A 15,789-nucleotide genomic window follows, 5' to 3' on the forward strand; every position below is an offset into this window, starting at 1 on the left:
TACTCTGCCACAAAGTCTCTCTGTTGTGTATGGAATGTCATGCTTTTCGCATAACATTAAAAACACTTCATAAGGTGTTAACAACACCATCAAATGAAGTGCTATTGATGATGCCTTTTCCCTAAAAATTCATTGTTAAAAATTGCCCTAGGTAACAGTGACTGATAAACAAAATATCAAGAAAAAAAAGAATCTGTGACATAAGACATTGACTGCAAGTATGCATAGAACATCATCTAATAAGAAATAGTTTGAGTGTAATAAAAATAAAGAAGTGCAGATTTTATTCCAGGCTGAACAGACTGGAAGGAGAAGGTAAAGCAGATAGCTTTGCAGAAGAGTTGAGCATTTGTTCCTATTCTGCAGAGAGCGATTTCATTCTCCCCACACTGAAAAGATAACTTTTCAGACCCAGCCTGCAAAGGAAGCTGCCAGCTTACTTTCATTAAAAACATCTCTCCAATTTGACCTTTGCCAAGTGTCTCCAAGAGAGAAATTCTATAGAGGGATGGAATTGATTGAGGCTGCAAGACAAGGCATTTTTAAGAGACTCAACCTTAAAGGAAAAGGTTACTTTTGTCATGTTGATATGAGTATTTCATTCAGTGGCAGATGACATTGTCACGACCAGAAGATTTAATTTTACATTTAGAAGTTAAATAAAACCAGACTATATGCGGGGTATAGTAATTAAAATGAGACCGTGCCGGTCAGAGACATTTGACATTCATTTTGCCTATTTTAAATAAGGGTCATTGTTGTATATATATATATGTGAGTGCTTGCATTTTAAAACAAACTAGTTGCAATGCTTAAAAGTTAAAACATATCACAAAAACTGGCTCTCAATTTTGTTTCAGTTTTCAATCTACAGTAAGCTGTTGCTGTTCTATTCACTTGCAAGATGCTGTATTGACCAATATCTTTCTTTGGTCTAGTTTCTGTATAGAACGCTTTGAGGTCTAGAGGTAACTTTAGAAAGGTTTAAAAGCTTACATGTTTGTATAGTGTATTTCACAGCGAATGCTACTGGAACTCTGAAATCAGTCATATCAGCCATGGCTGATTCCTTCATTCCTGCAGCTGTTATCCCACCCAGTACACTTCTGTTTGTTGTGCATTTGCACTTTTCATATCACAAAAAAATTCAGAGTAAAGAAAACAACTTGTAATAGTTGTATGAAGCTTCTTCTATTAAAGCTTAAAGGATGCATTGCCGGCATTATCAAAATGAGTATGTTTTTAACTGATTTGAATTCTTATCATCTCCCTACCTCCTGGCCCAATTGTTGTTTTGTATATGAGAATATATATTTGTATTAACTATGCCTTTTGGCCAGGTCATTGTTTTAAGAGATTACTGACTAATAGCCCCAGTGCTGTTGAACCAAACATCCCATGGCCATGGACCCTTAAGTGAAACATCAAGTAATAGGTATGTTTTCATAAGTGATAAGAAATCTTTCATGACAAGTTATAGCACAAGGATTTGAATAAGTTGGGGGAACAAAGGCTGTTCATGAGTTTTGGAGAATGGGAGAGAAGTCATAAATAATAGAAAGGGAGGGAGAGAAATTGAGAGTTTAAACTGCAATCACAACTGTTCTTGAGCTACAAGGATTCAGCCAACAAGGACTGCGGAATTCTGTCAGGCTGTATCCACTATCCGAAACTCAACACCCCATCCTCCAGCGTCGTTCCACAATGGCTGTTGGTGCCTTGGTTACGACTAGGCTCGATCCCAGCCTCCCGAAGGGCTTGTCCCCCTGTGACCTCTAACCTCCATGCCCCCCCCCCCCCCTTACCCCCGACCCTAGCAGGCTCTTGGGTCAGCCTGGTTTGGTTTGTCTACATATCCCTTGATAGTTTGTTCAGTCTGAGCCCTTAGGGAGGCACAGAGAGACACTCAGGTAGTGCTTAGACAGCATGCACCAGCAGGAGGTAGGCATGCTCTCATCTCAACGATTATTTCTCCTCCTTCTTCTTATGCAAGTGGCAGATGGCTGTGCGCTGTGGGACAGATGATGGAAATGATAAAGCCAGTTGATTAAAAGCAAGCAAACAAAGAATAAGAGTCTAGTGATGCAGCTATTGAAGGGGGGGGGGGGTCCACAGTCTAACCCTGTTCTCCCCTGCAGCCACCATGGGGCAAATGTGAGGTGAGGGCCAACGTCCAGGAAGTCGTGGTTTTCAGATCATTCATATGAATCGGACCCTGCGCAATGCACAAGTCCAGATGTCTGGAGTTCCTGGCCTCGCTGTCCACCGTCCGCTGTCCAGATGGATTGTATCGAATTGAGATTCAATACAATTTAGAGATGTTATATATAATAACTCCAACTACTGTGGTTTTGGACTATAATTTCCAGCCCTCTGGCACGTAGATTAATATCTGAGGTCATTCCGAAAAGCTCATTTTTCACAGAATCATGTGACAAGTATTTTCCTGGACAGCACAGAATTTCAACTCCCAGAGACTTGTCCACTCACTGTTTTCTCCTTTAGTCTGACTGGTCAGATAAGAACTACATGTGTAGGTGTCCGTAAATGGACAGGAAGTGGCTTTGAATCCTTGCCCAGGAAATTTGTAAAAGCTGCAGGTCTTATTTCAGAATGCCGCAACAAAAGATGATACCATCCATTGGCAAAAGGCCAGGTAATAGTTTTGATTTCCATTTATATTGGCAGGGGTGAGGACAACTTATGCGCAGTTATGTTACCCACAGAAAACCTAAGCAGGAAGAGGCCTCCTAGATCACTGCTATTCAATCTGAATCCATTTATAAACATGTAGTTGTGGTGCAGATAGCATAATCTGAAGAAAAGCTGAGCACTTTATGCTCCATGCAATGCGGACATTTAATTTAACTTTTATTTACCCAGGTACAAACCCACTGAGAATGAAATTTATTTTTTCAAGAGATAGTCATTGAAGTTGAAAGAGCTTCCACGGTGCTGATGTTAGTTGTGAGCTCTTCAGAATTTCCTAGCCATCTTCAATCTATATTATACTCTAGTTTCAGAACACCAGTTTCCATGGCTTGATTGACACCAAATGTGTAGGAGTTCCAATACCGCAGCCAATTTTATACACTGCAAACACTTTGCAAGGTGGTTCTGCTTTATCAGGTGTGTTGGGGGCCTGACAAGAGCAGGTGAAATTTGGACTATTTAGCCCATTGAGAATGTTGATGGCTATATGGTTTTCAAATGATCAAAAGGCAGGTCCTGTGCTGTCAGAAAGGTTTTGGAAGATATTCCTCTTATCTTTACTATCCCTTTTCTTCAACAGTTATCTCTGAATCCATGTACCTGTATTCCTGCTTCAAAGAGAATACAGCAGCTGTCAAAGACAAATAAATATTCACTGCAAATTCAAATCATTGCCTGGTTAGACTCTTACTTTTTTGTTTTCTTTTTTGTGTTCGTGGCATATCCCATTAATTGATTTATTCCTGAATGATATGAAATGTGTTCATCCAACCTGGAATGATTAGACATGTCCATATAATTACAGGTTCCAGCCAGCCAGGTTCTTAGTGATGGATTATCTCCATCTGGTATGCTGAATTTCAACATCCTCATAGGTCTTCACAAGGGCAGTGAATCTAATTTATAAAGTGAACTACACAATACAAGCTAAAATATTCCCTGTACTGAAGAAATTCATATTACATGCAGTTTCTTTCGCAGAGATACTCAATTGGTTTACAGGATCAAACATTGCTTCAAAAATGTCTGTCTGCAAAGGGGTCTCTGAAGCTCTCTGCTATGACTGTGACCCGTCCTATATTGATTCTCTCCAAAGAAAGTCCCAGACAGAATAGACAGACAGGTCTGGATGACAAGAACAATAAACAGCACAATCAAACCCTTAATCTTCAAGTGTATTGACAAACCTCAGTCAGTGACATACCTCTTAGTATGGGAATGATATTCACCTGAATCAAAATCAGCAGTGCAAGAAGTGTGGTGCAGTCTGTAAGGCAATGTAATTTCAACCTACATACCAGTCCCCCTGAGAGGCTGGGCTTCAGTTCCCCACCACCGCACTTTTTGTGCTGTGATTCCCATCTCTCAGTTTCCCATCTGAATAAAGTTTTTAAAAAGGCAGTCTCTCTGCTGCTTTAAAAACAGAATTAGACTGATATATTATGTCATGTCATCTAAACAGTGGCATATTACCTTCACCTGGTTCTCTCAGGTTGCACAGATATCCAAGGGGTTTATATCAATGTGACTGAACCCTTGAATCAGAACATTCCCCCCAGTTTCTTAAACATCAGGGTTGTAGATAGACTTCTGCTCTGTTAATGCATGGGGGAGAGAAAGCTTAAATACCTTACAATTAATTTTAAAACTGTGTAAGTCATTGTTTCGGTTAGGCTTTTGGTAGGTTTTTGCATAAATCCCCTGCAAAGCGCTGATAATCCCTGCGTGCAGAGTATTAACTGCTAACCTCTCCTCCGTAATGCAAAATGTGGAGCTGCTGCATGAGAAAAATAATGCTGGTGTCATATTTTTTATTTTATTTTTTCGTAGTAATGTTTTTTTCCACAGTAGCAACTGACATCAGTGAGTTTTTAAAATGCTATCTTGTCGTAGTTTGTCACAATACTTAGCTTTTTACTGACACATAAACCCTATGAGTGGTAGCATTTTTTAAACAATAGGTTATTTAACATTTTGCTTCTCATGGACACTTGAAAAGTGACGATGAAAGCAGATTGCAACTTCAAGCGAAGTTAAGCAATTGTTAACGTGGGCTAGATAAAGATTAAGGTTAGTCATAAATTTAGCTGACTATGGAATGCTGCTGTCGAAATGACTGAATAAAAATTATATTCAATTATAATAAATGTATATATATTTTTTAACCCAACTATAGTTCAATTGGCAGAAGTGTTTTATTCTCTCGATTACCGTGCCAGCATGTACACAGCTAATGTTAGCTAGTAAACATTAGCAAATTTGGTGAAGGTACAGTTATAACGTAGGAAACTTTGTCGTTAAATCCCTTAATAACTGCACAATTTACATAAAGAAAAACTACCTTTGTAATAAATGCCTTTCGATTGCATGAGGTATAACCTTAAGTGCTGCTATGGTTCTACCTTCAGACTAAAACGGCTTCATATTATTGATTTAAAACGATGCAGCCTGTGCTCCACAATTACCTACATGTCAGTAGAATCGACTTCTCCAGAGCTAGTTAGCCAATTTCAGTTGTTTTCAACGTGACGGCAGCAGGGAATCCCATGCATGGAACAGCTGGAGAGCGGCTTTGAAAAAGGATCCAGGCTACGCACAACTTCCAGAAAGTGCCGAAGTCCTAAAGAGGCGCACAATCTAATGTTTAAATCTAATGTTTAAAAACAAACAAATGCATTCCTAAAACAAACAGCAGGAAACCAAGCAGGCAAAGTTGTGCTAATTCCACATGGCCTGAGGCAGGAACAGGTATGCGGTCATTCCGACTTGGATACGGTAGATTGAATAGTATTGGATGGGACAGCTTTGTGCTTTTTGGGAATATGAAGTAATATTTTTGCACAGCTTAGATACAAACACTTACGGGCGGTAAATTATGTATTTAGACATTTTCAACTCTCGTTCGCCACAATTGCAGCAGGCACACTTGTGCATTATTTGGTGGGCGGGACTGGGGGCGGTGGCACTAAAGGTAAATCTCCGCCCCATGGGTGTGTCTTACACGAAAGCGAGCATTGCATCCACCTGCCAGCGCGTTTCTCCAGCAGTCAGGAGCTCCTTAGTCAAAGAACAGCGCCTGATATCGTCAAAACCGGACAAACCGATCAGATCGCAAGGAATAATACTTCATGTGAACAAGTGGGATTGTTTGTGTCAACTGAAAGAACAACAACAACAGCGCAACTGATAATTGGAGCAGAAATTCCACGAGCTTGGCTGAATACCAAGCTTGAGCATTATAACAGAGGAATTATACTTGCAACTTTGGAAAGAAATCAAGACGATTGAATTGGATTGTTTGTTGCTTTCTAAATGACTTTTATGAGTGGAACTGAAGTACTTTGTGGTGGAAAGTAACAAACAGGTAACTACTTCGATTTCAGTGCGCCGTGTCAATTTTCATGAAAATGCAATATTTCGGAAAACTGTTTGAGACATCTATTTGTCTTCTATTAGACAGGTACCCAGACATTTGCCTTCATATTTTAGCGCTTTTAATTCAGTAGAAAACTTTTTAAAAATTATATACAAATAATATTGTTTGGCATCATGTTAATAGTAATACATTGGGGTGTAAATATGCATTGATGAAGTTTACCTGTTTTAAAGCGGTTTAAAATGTTTGGTGTTGTGTATATTTGATGCCCATTCTAAATAGATTGGCTACTTTTAAATAAGTTGATATGTTTGTTTTGAACATTTGCTTACAGTTAATATCCAGGGGAAGTGTTATTCTGAAATGTAATTTGACTGTACATTGTATATTTATGGAACGTGCAATGTACATGTTCTTTTCCTGCTTCACATAAGCCAGTATTGATTTTGAGCGTTATCGTTACGCTTTTATTTTTTTGGCATATAAAGTCCATGTGTGGACTGCACACGCGTTCATCACAATCGCTGGGGGCCATACATAAGTGGTTCTGCGGGCGTTTCGATAAGCTCACACGCGTAGGGCTCTCTTGGAAAGCAAACCAATTCGGTCGCCCGGCGTGATCAAATCCGAGCCGTGCACACCCGGTGGAGAAGCCTATATGGCAAACTAGTGAATTGTGATAAGCCGCTAAGACTGATCTTATTTTTGAAAATAATTTCGGTGTTTTGTTTCTATTTTGTCCAGTAGTAACATTTTCAAAGTTTCTTTCCATGAACGTGTCCATGACAAAATGACAACATTTTTACACTATTTCAGTCATAATTTGGCATGAACTTGCTTGAGCATATTCATTTACCTTAAATTACATTTGCTTGTTTTTATATGAGTACAAAGGAATGTGCTGTGTAAGGCTGAGCTATTCCCTTGCCCATCCCTGCAATCATGCTACAGTAGAGCACTTAACAATTGCTGGATAGGCCTATAGAATTGACTCCGTAGCCGAGATTGGTTGCTCTTATGGCCCGTTCCTGTGAATAGCATGTAGGCCTAGAGAATAGTGCCACAAAGGTGAAACGTTACTGCATTAATAACTAGCCTATGTAACACGTCTTGCTATTGTTCATTAGTGTGAAAACGTTTAAGGGTATTTTTGTTTTACAATATAAAGTTAACCACGTATACTTTTACGCATCGAAATATTATGGTAGTTCACGTTCATAGCGTTACCTGGAGGTTCGGGACTCTTAAATTTGGAAACCGATCTTCTGCCCTCTGTGGTAGTTTGACCTGACAGCCCGTTGACCTGCGTTTACAAGCGGAACAGGACCGTGCCAGGAGGATTCAGTAGCCAAAAACATGTCTTAAAGCAGATTTTATAGCCATTCATCGCTCAAATCATGTGTAATGACATTCACAGCAATGCTGTGTGAAAAGTTGGTTAAGTTAGTAAAGCGTGAGATTGAAAAGTCATGTGCCAAGAACATAAAATTGATTCCCCGATTAGTTTGTGAAGGTATTTGAATTTGTCATCGATTATGCACATTCTCTTCAAAAACGTTTGTTATCATTATTAGCCTATTATTTTGACATAGAATGTCTGTTGTGCCTGACACCTGTAAGATTTGTAATGTAAGTTTTTATCTGCTTATATCAGATAATATGCTTTAAATGTATTGTCCCTCTGTATAGTATGTACTACATTCTGTACATTTTCATTGCATGTATTTGTGTAACGAGAACAATGCTTTTGCGTCATGCGTAAAATCAGTTTGACCAATTGTAGGCTAAAGGCGGTCATATTTTTATCTTAGTTTCATGATTAGCTACATATGTTGGCTTTTTAATTATCGCCATTATGCAGCTGTCAATATTGGCGTTGATTTACTAGTGATCTGTTTTGTATTTTCTTCTTTATTTTTAACAGAAGACACACCGAAAAGTAAAAATGAATATATTGTGTTGTTCGACAGATGCGTACATTGCTTTTGGGTTCTTTGTCTGTTGGCAGAATTTTTAATCGCATACTAGTATGTTTGTGTTTGCTATTAAGATTGTTTTCACACATTAGTTTTGAATCCATTGCGTACAATCCGTCGGATACATCAATTTCTTTTATTTGCCTATGTCTCTTTCGGTTTTAATGATTGAATATTTACCGACGCGAACAGTAGTCTGAAGAGCAGTTCTGTTAGTGTTTAAATGGAAAGGGACCATTTAATCCTGATTGTTTTACGAAGCAGTGTAATAAACGCTGCGCAGAATAGTAAGGCACGTTCGACGGTTTTTTTTTTTGGCTATGTAGATTTTTATAGGTGGGATGGAATTGGTGTTATTATTATTATTATGAATATCACATCATCATCATCATCATTATTATTATTTTAACGAGGCCAGCTTTTTTAAGTTGCCTGCTGTTGTATTTTGTTATTTCGAGTGTGGAAATGCATACTTTTAGTGTATTTATTTTAGATTGAGGGTCAAAGAAGGATATATGTAATTATAAAGTTTAATTTTCTCAATTGCTCGTTTTGTTGTCTATTGTACACTTTAACTGTGGTATGTGGGGAAATCAAGCTCTGACATTGAATAAACAGTTGGATAGTTAACAAATGGCTTGCAAATAGTCATGGTTTGAACAGCTGGTTTCAATTTCATAGCTTCTTTCTGAGCAAGGAACACGATCCTTTCTCTTTCACTGTGAAGTTGTGTAATTCTTCCTCATTCACCTCATCCTCTTCCTCTGTATTATGATGACCAGTCGGGGGCCCAGCTCTTACTCTGTTCATGTTCCTGCCCTTAAGAAGTTTTACAGCATTATCAGATTCTGACTGAAAAATCTTGTGCTGTCATCACAGGATGATTGTCACCTGTCACATGATGTAAAAATAAAGGCATCAATAAAGAAAACAGAGATGCGGGCTAAATAATAATGTCACATGGTGTGGTTCCGGTTGGGTGTGATAGTGTTTTGTTATAGAAGTGTGGAGTAATTTCCTGCAGAGGGGTGGCAGTAAGAGAGCTCTATTGTTTACATGGTGCATTTTTGTGGCTGTGATGCTTGTACTGACCACGGGTGGTTGCTGGATCCACTGCTGGGGTCTGGGAGTGAGAACTCAGCAGTGCTGGCCGTATCCAGCTCTGTGAGAGAGGAGAGGGGAGGAGGGACCAGAAGGTCCTTGGAAGTCCCCAGAACTGCCTGTTTTTGGGCCCAAAGACCAATTTCCCCTCTTCTGAGCCTGACTGACTCAGGTTTACCCTCCAACTACTCTTAGTCTTGGGGAATTCACTTGACCGTTGCTCTCACCACTACTGAGAGAGTGCAAGCGGTAGGGGAAATTTAATACAACTTGACATTAGAGACCTGGGAGATATTTGGGGGGAAAGGGGGCTGGGATGTAATGAAGGGTAGGGATAGGAAAGACCCAGTCTGCCGTTGGAGCAGAGTGGGCTGAAGTTGCAGGTTCAATTCCCATATGGGATACTGCCCTTGGACCCTAGTGCAAAAGACTCAGTTTGAACTGATCTAGTATGTATTATATACATTTCTATTGCTGAATAATATTTCAAAGGTAAGATGTTTAAATTCTTGTTAAGAACATGTGCATACATAAAATAATAAATAAATATTATTTAATATGGTAATCAATTAAAGAATGGGCTGTATGAAGCCAATTCTTAGAAGTCGCTGCACTGAGCCACATTTTTGAAGAATCCCAGCTTTATTGCAGAGCTTGTTGCTCTGAGTTGTCAGTCTTTACCTGGACAGCTTAATGACATGACGGTAATGACCATAGACGGCTCTTCGCTGCCCATTGTCTTTGAAGTCGCATGCTCTGTTTCCCCTCAGATGAAGGGTCAAAGGGAAATAACAGACCTTAAGGGGGAAGACATGGGCTCTGCTATCATAAATCTGCTCTGAAAGAGGTGCTGAAATCATGTATTTAGGTGAGGAGGAAGCCGTAAAGTGCAGGAATGGACCTGGGGTTAAAAGGGAGGCATAATGTCAGACAGAAATACAGGGGGAGAGACGGGGAAAGATGTGGAGGCCATGTTTCACTTTCGGTCTGATGCTTATGAAACTTGTACCTTGGTATAATCAAATCCTTATCAGCTTGTATTTATTCATACCACACTGCAGATTTGGAAAATGTCGAAAATGTTATTTGGTCATAGATGGAACTTTTTCCATGCCTGAAAAATAACATCATTTCTTTTTTCGGAGAGATATCATTTCAGTATCAGTATGCCTATCTGTTGCTATTGTAATACAGAAAGGTATCATTTTGGTTATGATGTAACAGTCCATTGAAATGCTTTAAAGTCACATCTCAGGTAACAGTGCTGCAGTTGATCTGGGTTTGTTGGTGGATGTGACTGCAGTGAATGTAATGTAAACTTGAATATGGACTTGACTAAATCTTCCTCCTGTCCTCCAGAGACTTACGAACCTCCTCTCTGTGTCTGGACGCAGACGGACAATGCTGGCAGACGGACTGTCATGGGTGTGGACCCTCCTTCTCCTGGAGTTCTGGGCCCTGGGGTCACAGGGGGAACCCCTTTCCGCACCACGGGTCTTCCTATCCTTCAAAGGTAGGGGCCGTGCCTCCAAAAATGTCTCGGTCTTACCTCGCCAGGGGTGTTTTAGTAGAAGTGGCTGCTTTCTAGTACATACAAATATTTCTGTGGTTGTGGAGGATCTTTAATTGGATTACTTGAATTCTCTGTTACAAGGCGTTCTGCTATTGGGCGATTAATGAAGCAGCATGATGGTTTAAGATATTCGATCTGCTTTTTCAGTTAATGGGGAATGGAGGGGAGAGTCTCTGCAGCCATCTCCTGAAGCAGAAAGAAATCATGTACTTCTAATTTCCCCCCTTTAAATTCCTTGGCAAATATATGTCCAACAGCCTGTCTTCTCCAGGATGTGGCATGTTAGTGTGGTTAGAAGAAAAAAACAATGATAATCTTGGCTCAGCTGACTGTCCACAGCTTCACATGGCAAATCTCATTGTGTGCAGAGAACACAGTCTATAGTAAACAGAATCCTTTCCTTGGTCTAATGCTCTCTTTTGTAAACTTGAACGATTATTTTCTTTCTTTTACATTCGAGGTCAAAGTTCCCTACAACTGGGAATAACCATCACAGATGCATTGATTATACTTACTATTTTGTGAGGGAATTAAGATATTGTTGGCTTGGTGATGCATAATAAATAGGGATTGCTGTTATCGAAGTGCATGGAATGAGATACCAGAGGGAGAGTCATGCCTGCAGCTAGGACTGTATGACCAGCCCTCCATTGGGGGGTTTGGATTAACAGGGTTGTAGGGCAAGGTTTTTTTGGGGGGATTACACGGAGTGATTACCTGGATCAGCAGTGTGATGCCCCCCCCATCTCGCTCTGTCCTAGTCTCATATCAGAGCTCGATTACCATAGCACACATAGCCAAAAGGAGAGAATAAAGTGAATATGGGGGTGGGGGCAAACCTGATTTCATTAAGGCACTGTAGCTCTCTATTAAAGGCTTTCTCCTCTCTTTTTTTCTGCCATCAAGTTGGATTTAACACTTCACTGGGCACACAACCAGAGCTCTAAATATCTTTTTTCAGTCAGAATGATATTCTGATTTGAGAGAGAAAGAGAGAGAGATACAAAGATACACTTAGATATTTATCAGTAATATAAAATGCATATATTGATGTATGTATAGAGACTCAGTACATACCACAAATTGGTCCTAGCACATGTTAAAACATACATACTAAGATAGGACAAAACCTTAGGTACACTGCATAAAGAAGTGGTCTATCACGTTTCAGCTAGATTTTTTTTTTGGGTCTAACCCTGTTTTATAAGCTAATCATAGAGAAAATCCATGTACATAGAGCCTGTGCAAAACCTTAATCCAGGTTGACTTCCTGTTTCTTGTGAGATGAATGAACCGGAATGAGATCATATTTACCCCTGGGGGGTTTTTTCTATCCACAATATCGGGTGAATTCTCATGAAATAAAAACTAGAATTATGCATCTACTTGAATTGTGCTTAACTTGCATCGTATTTGGGTGGGCCTAATTCTCTGCTATGAAGTCATGTTTTATTTACCAAAGCTGTATAAGGAGGCATGGAATTAGTTTAGGGTGGAATTGCTCCTGTGAAATGTTAGTTCTCCTCCCTACCTTTTTTCCCCAGTCTTAATCAAGTAGGATTTCACAGTCTGCTGCTTCTAAATTGGCAAAGCTCCAGAGTTGTCATTTTCTTTTTAATTTCTTTTAATTGAGAGTTTTTGTTTTTTAATTGGTTTTTGAGGGAATCTTCGCTTGACAGAGCAGCTGGCCTTTTCGGCAACTGAAAAGCTAAGATTTGCCACTTATTTGTTAATGTTCTCATTTTCTGGGTGAGGGTGAAGTAATAGCTTTTTTTAGTTCCCGTATTGAATTTTTATTGACCGGTGTATCTAGGTTGTAGTAATTCATTTTAAGCAGAAAGCTCTCGTTCACGGTTTGAGGATTTGGTATACCTGGAGTTTGGACACAGGGTTAACAAACTATGTCAAACAGACTGAAATCATCTATCATTGCTCTCTCATTGGGTTCCACTTCTCTGTTAATACAGCAAAACTATGATACATACACACTTCTGTATGTATTGCTTGCTATGCATTCTTTGGTTCCAAATGCACGTCCACATAATTATGGGTTCATAAGTTCATTATGAAATGTGCAGCATTATCCACCTCCTGATTTTGTGGTCTGACAGCACAGTTCCCTGGTAAATCTAGTTAGAATGTCGCTCAACACAAAGGTTAAAACCTTGACCCTTTAAACCAGAAGCACTTTTGCCTGCCATTAAACATTCTTGGCCTTCATAATAAGCCAGCACTTCCCTGCATAGACTAAATGGAGACCATCTTAATTGTTCTTTGTGGTCTTCAACTTCCTTCTCTGAGCTTTAGGAAGACCAGGACCCTGGAGATGATGATTTGAAAGACTATTTATTTATTTAAGTTTACTTATTTGAAATGTTCTGTGGATGTTGGAGCACCTGAAAGCATCTGATGGTACCCCCTTTCTGCCCTGAGTGATACTAAAGGATATAAATCAGAAGACCCATGTTTCTCTTTACCGGGTTAATCCATTTCAGTTGAGTATATTTCTCCTCCTGAAATGCAATGACATTAATTTCTTGTACTTCTCAGGTAATGCGACTTTGAGTTTGCGTTTTGACAGAGCCTTGCATTTTCATTGTTTTCTCTGAATGCATTATTTATAGCAAAAGTGTATGGTTCAGTACTGATAAAAGAGTTGACCTTTAGGGACCTGCTTTTGTGTTTGAGATGAAGCAGTGTGTGAGGAACAGACTGTTCCGACTTTTTCTCAGAGACTACCCTGAAGAGTAGAGAAGCTTGTGGCTTTGGTAGGGAGGAGACAGTCCTTTGAGCGATTCCATGTAGTCAATAGTTTTCTGCCTCATATGAGCAAGCAGGCCCCAGCCATGACGGAGTGAAATGAAAGCTATCGCAGAGAATCGCTCTGACGTCTGAGGTAGGGTCCAGCTGACCTGAGAGAGGATGGTCTGGATACACCACAATCAGTCATGGAAATGGCGCTTCAGATTGGTGGAGCAGTGGAATTAGAGGGAGGAGCTGTATGAAAGTAGCGAGGATCAAAGATCAAAGCGTAGCAGGTCTATTTTATATTCCGCTTTTATTAAATTCACCTTTCACCCCTGGATTTGTGCATGCGTGTGCATGTGTGCGTGCGTGTGTGCATGTATGGTGTGAAGACAGGCTGAACTGAGATCATTCATTCTCCTGGACGCATATTAAAATTCCATTTTTATAATATTTCAGAATTGTCCTGGCATGTAAATTGACAACACAACTGCTCCATTTGAAAAGCCATCTTCTACATCAGTAAAGGCTTAAAGAATTACATGCCTGCAAGATTGCCACATGGAAGGTGAACTGGTTCATGCATGTGACCAGCTAAGTAAATTTCTACATGCAGGCTTTCATATAAACCCATTTACAGATGACAAGGGATTTACGGGTGCAAGGCGACAGATTACAGCTGTAGTACAATGGGGTTTTTTTTTTAAACTGCTTTCGACAAATTAATGTATTCTGGAAGACTAGTACCTGGAATAATGCACACAGTGATAAGATATTTTTGCAAGGAAATTGCAATGCATTGTTTTATTTTTTTTTTACATTGCTAATATCTGAAAGTTGTGGCTAAAGGCTCACTGGAGCCTGTTCAATATTTTTGTGAGAGTATTATTTATAATCAATATGAATGCTCATATCTCCAAAGTTTTGTAACCATAGAAATATTATTTTCTTTATATATAACATCCTAGAAGGCTATTCTATTTCTTTAATTTATTTCTCTGGTCTAACTTGATCCCATTTCCTATTTTATTATGTGCAAGAAAGTGTACATTTCAGCTCACAATGAAAACGAGAAACATTACTCAGGGATGTTTGTGGAAGCCCATAAGAAGTTGGAAACAGTTGGTGTTCAGAGCTGAATGTTATCACCTCTGAGCAGAGGCAGAGTAAATATCAGGGAAAAGTAAAGGAATGCTCGCTCAGGCATGAGCTTTGTAGGCTGTGATCAGATCCCAGAGGTCCAAGTGAAGGAAGAGGGTTGGACAGCCTGTTGAAGTCACAGAAACAAGGAGGTTATCTAGGCTTGTGCAGAGGCCAGTGCTGTACCTAATCCCTCCTTTCCCTCCCTTTCTCTCTCCCTTTTGCTTTTTCTCTTTATCTCTTATTCTCATGCCAATATGAAAGCCTCCCTCGTCTGCAAAAATATATTTTTAATACTTATGCTAGTGCCTGAACTCATACACCAGTTAATAGGTTAGCGTGCATGTATGGAGGTTATGAAAACAGAGAGGCCTTGCAGACTGTGCAGAATCCATTCTCCTCCATCAGAATCATCAAAGCTATTTGCTGCACTGTTCCACAAGGTTTCTTTATTGATTCATGGATTTTTGTACCAGGTGCAGCTTCTGCTGTCTCGATGGGATTGCAAGTATACTGGACAGGCAGGGGCATTGAAAGAAGGGGGAAAATACTGAATAATTCTGGAAGCGATGCTTTATATATGCTTGTGATATAAGGAGGAGAGACTGACACAGTTGTTTCGTCACATCTATTTATTCCATTTGAAATTCATAACTGGGCCTGTTGTTTTTTAAATGTTTGTGAGCTTGAAGGATCTTTTTAGTTCACCCATGGAGCTTGACCCAATGTGCGATATGTTCAGATGGCCCAAATTTAATACTGCACATGAAGGGGATTATGCGTAATTTGTTGATATGGGAGCCATACATTTTGTGGCAATAGAAGCCATGCAGACTTTTGGATACTAACTTGATATGATTTCAGCCTCTTTGTGAAGTCAATCTAAGTGTCAGCCAAATGTCATTTATATTGAAAGTATGTTGGCTCTAAGTCTATTTAGCTTTGGCAAATTAAATGTAAAATTATCCCTCCCAACCCAGAAGGTTGGATTAAAAACCTGGATTTGTTAAAAAGCTCAAGGATACCATTTTAAAGTGTTGTGGAATCACAATGGATTATCTCTCTCTCTCGTACGAGAAATAGAAAGGCCTGATCCATGGTGAGGGAACTGAGAATGTGGGTCATCATCACGGCAATGTGCTGCAGTGGCGTGTAGTGTTGCATCC

General features: G+C 39.6%; 1 protein-coding gene across 5 annotated transcripts in view; it reads left to right on the forward strand.

Annotated features, from left to right (window-relative positions):
- Positions 1-5,627: 5,627 nt before the first annotated feature.
- The window catches only part of LOC118208611 (semaphorin-3F-like), an 80,994-nt gene continuing 70,832 nt past the window's right edge, over positions 5,628-15,789 (forward strand). For 4 of the 5 annotated variants that reach the window (XM_035383454.1, XM_035383456.1, XM_035383457.1 and 1 more), the window contains exons 1-2: positions 5,628-6,076; positions 10,525-10,678. In XM_035383454.1, the coding sequence (XP_035239345.1) occupies positions 10,567-10,678 (112 nt within the window). In that variant the 5' untranslated portion in view covers positions 5,628-6,076; positions 10,525-10,566. The remainder of the gene's footprint in view (positions 6,077-10,524; positions 10,679-15,789) is intronic. The other variant, XM_035383455.1, reaches the window with a different exon arrangement.

This window comes from Anguilla anguilla, chromosome 11 (assembly GCF_013347855.1).
Source record: "Anguilla anguilla isolate fAngAng1 chromosome 11, fAngAng1.pri, whole genome shotgun sequence".
Taxonomy (NCBI): Eukaryota; Metazoa; Chordata; class Actinopteri; order Anguilliformes; family Anguillidae; genus Anguilla; species Anguilla anguilla.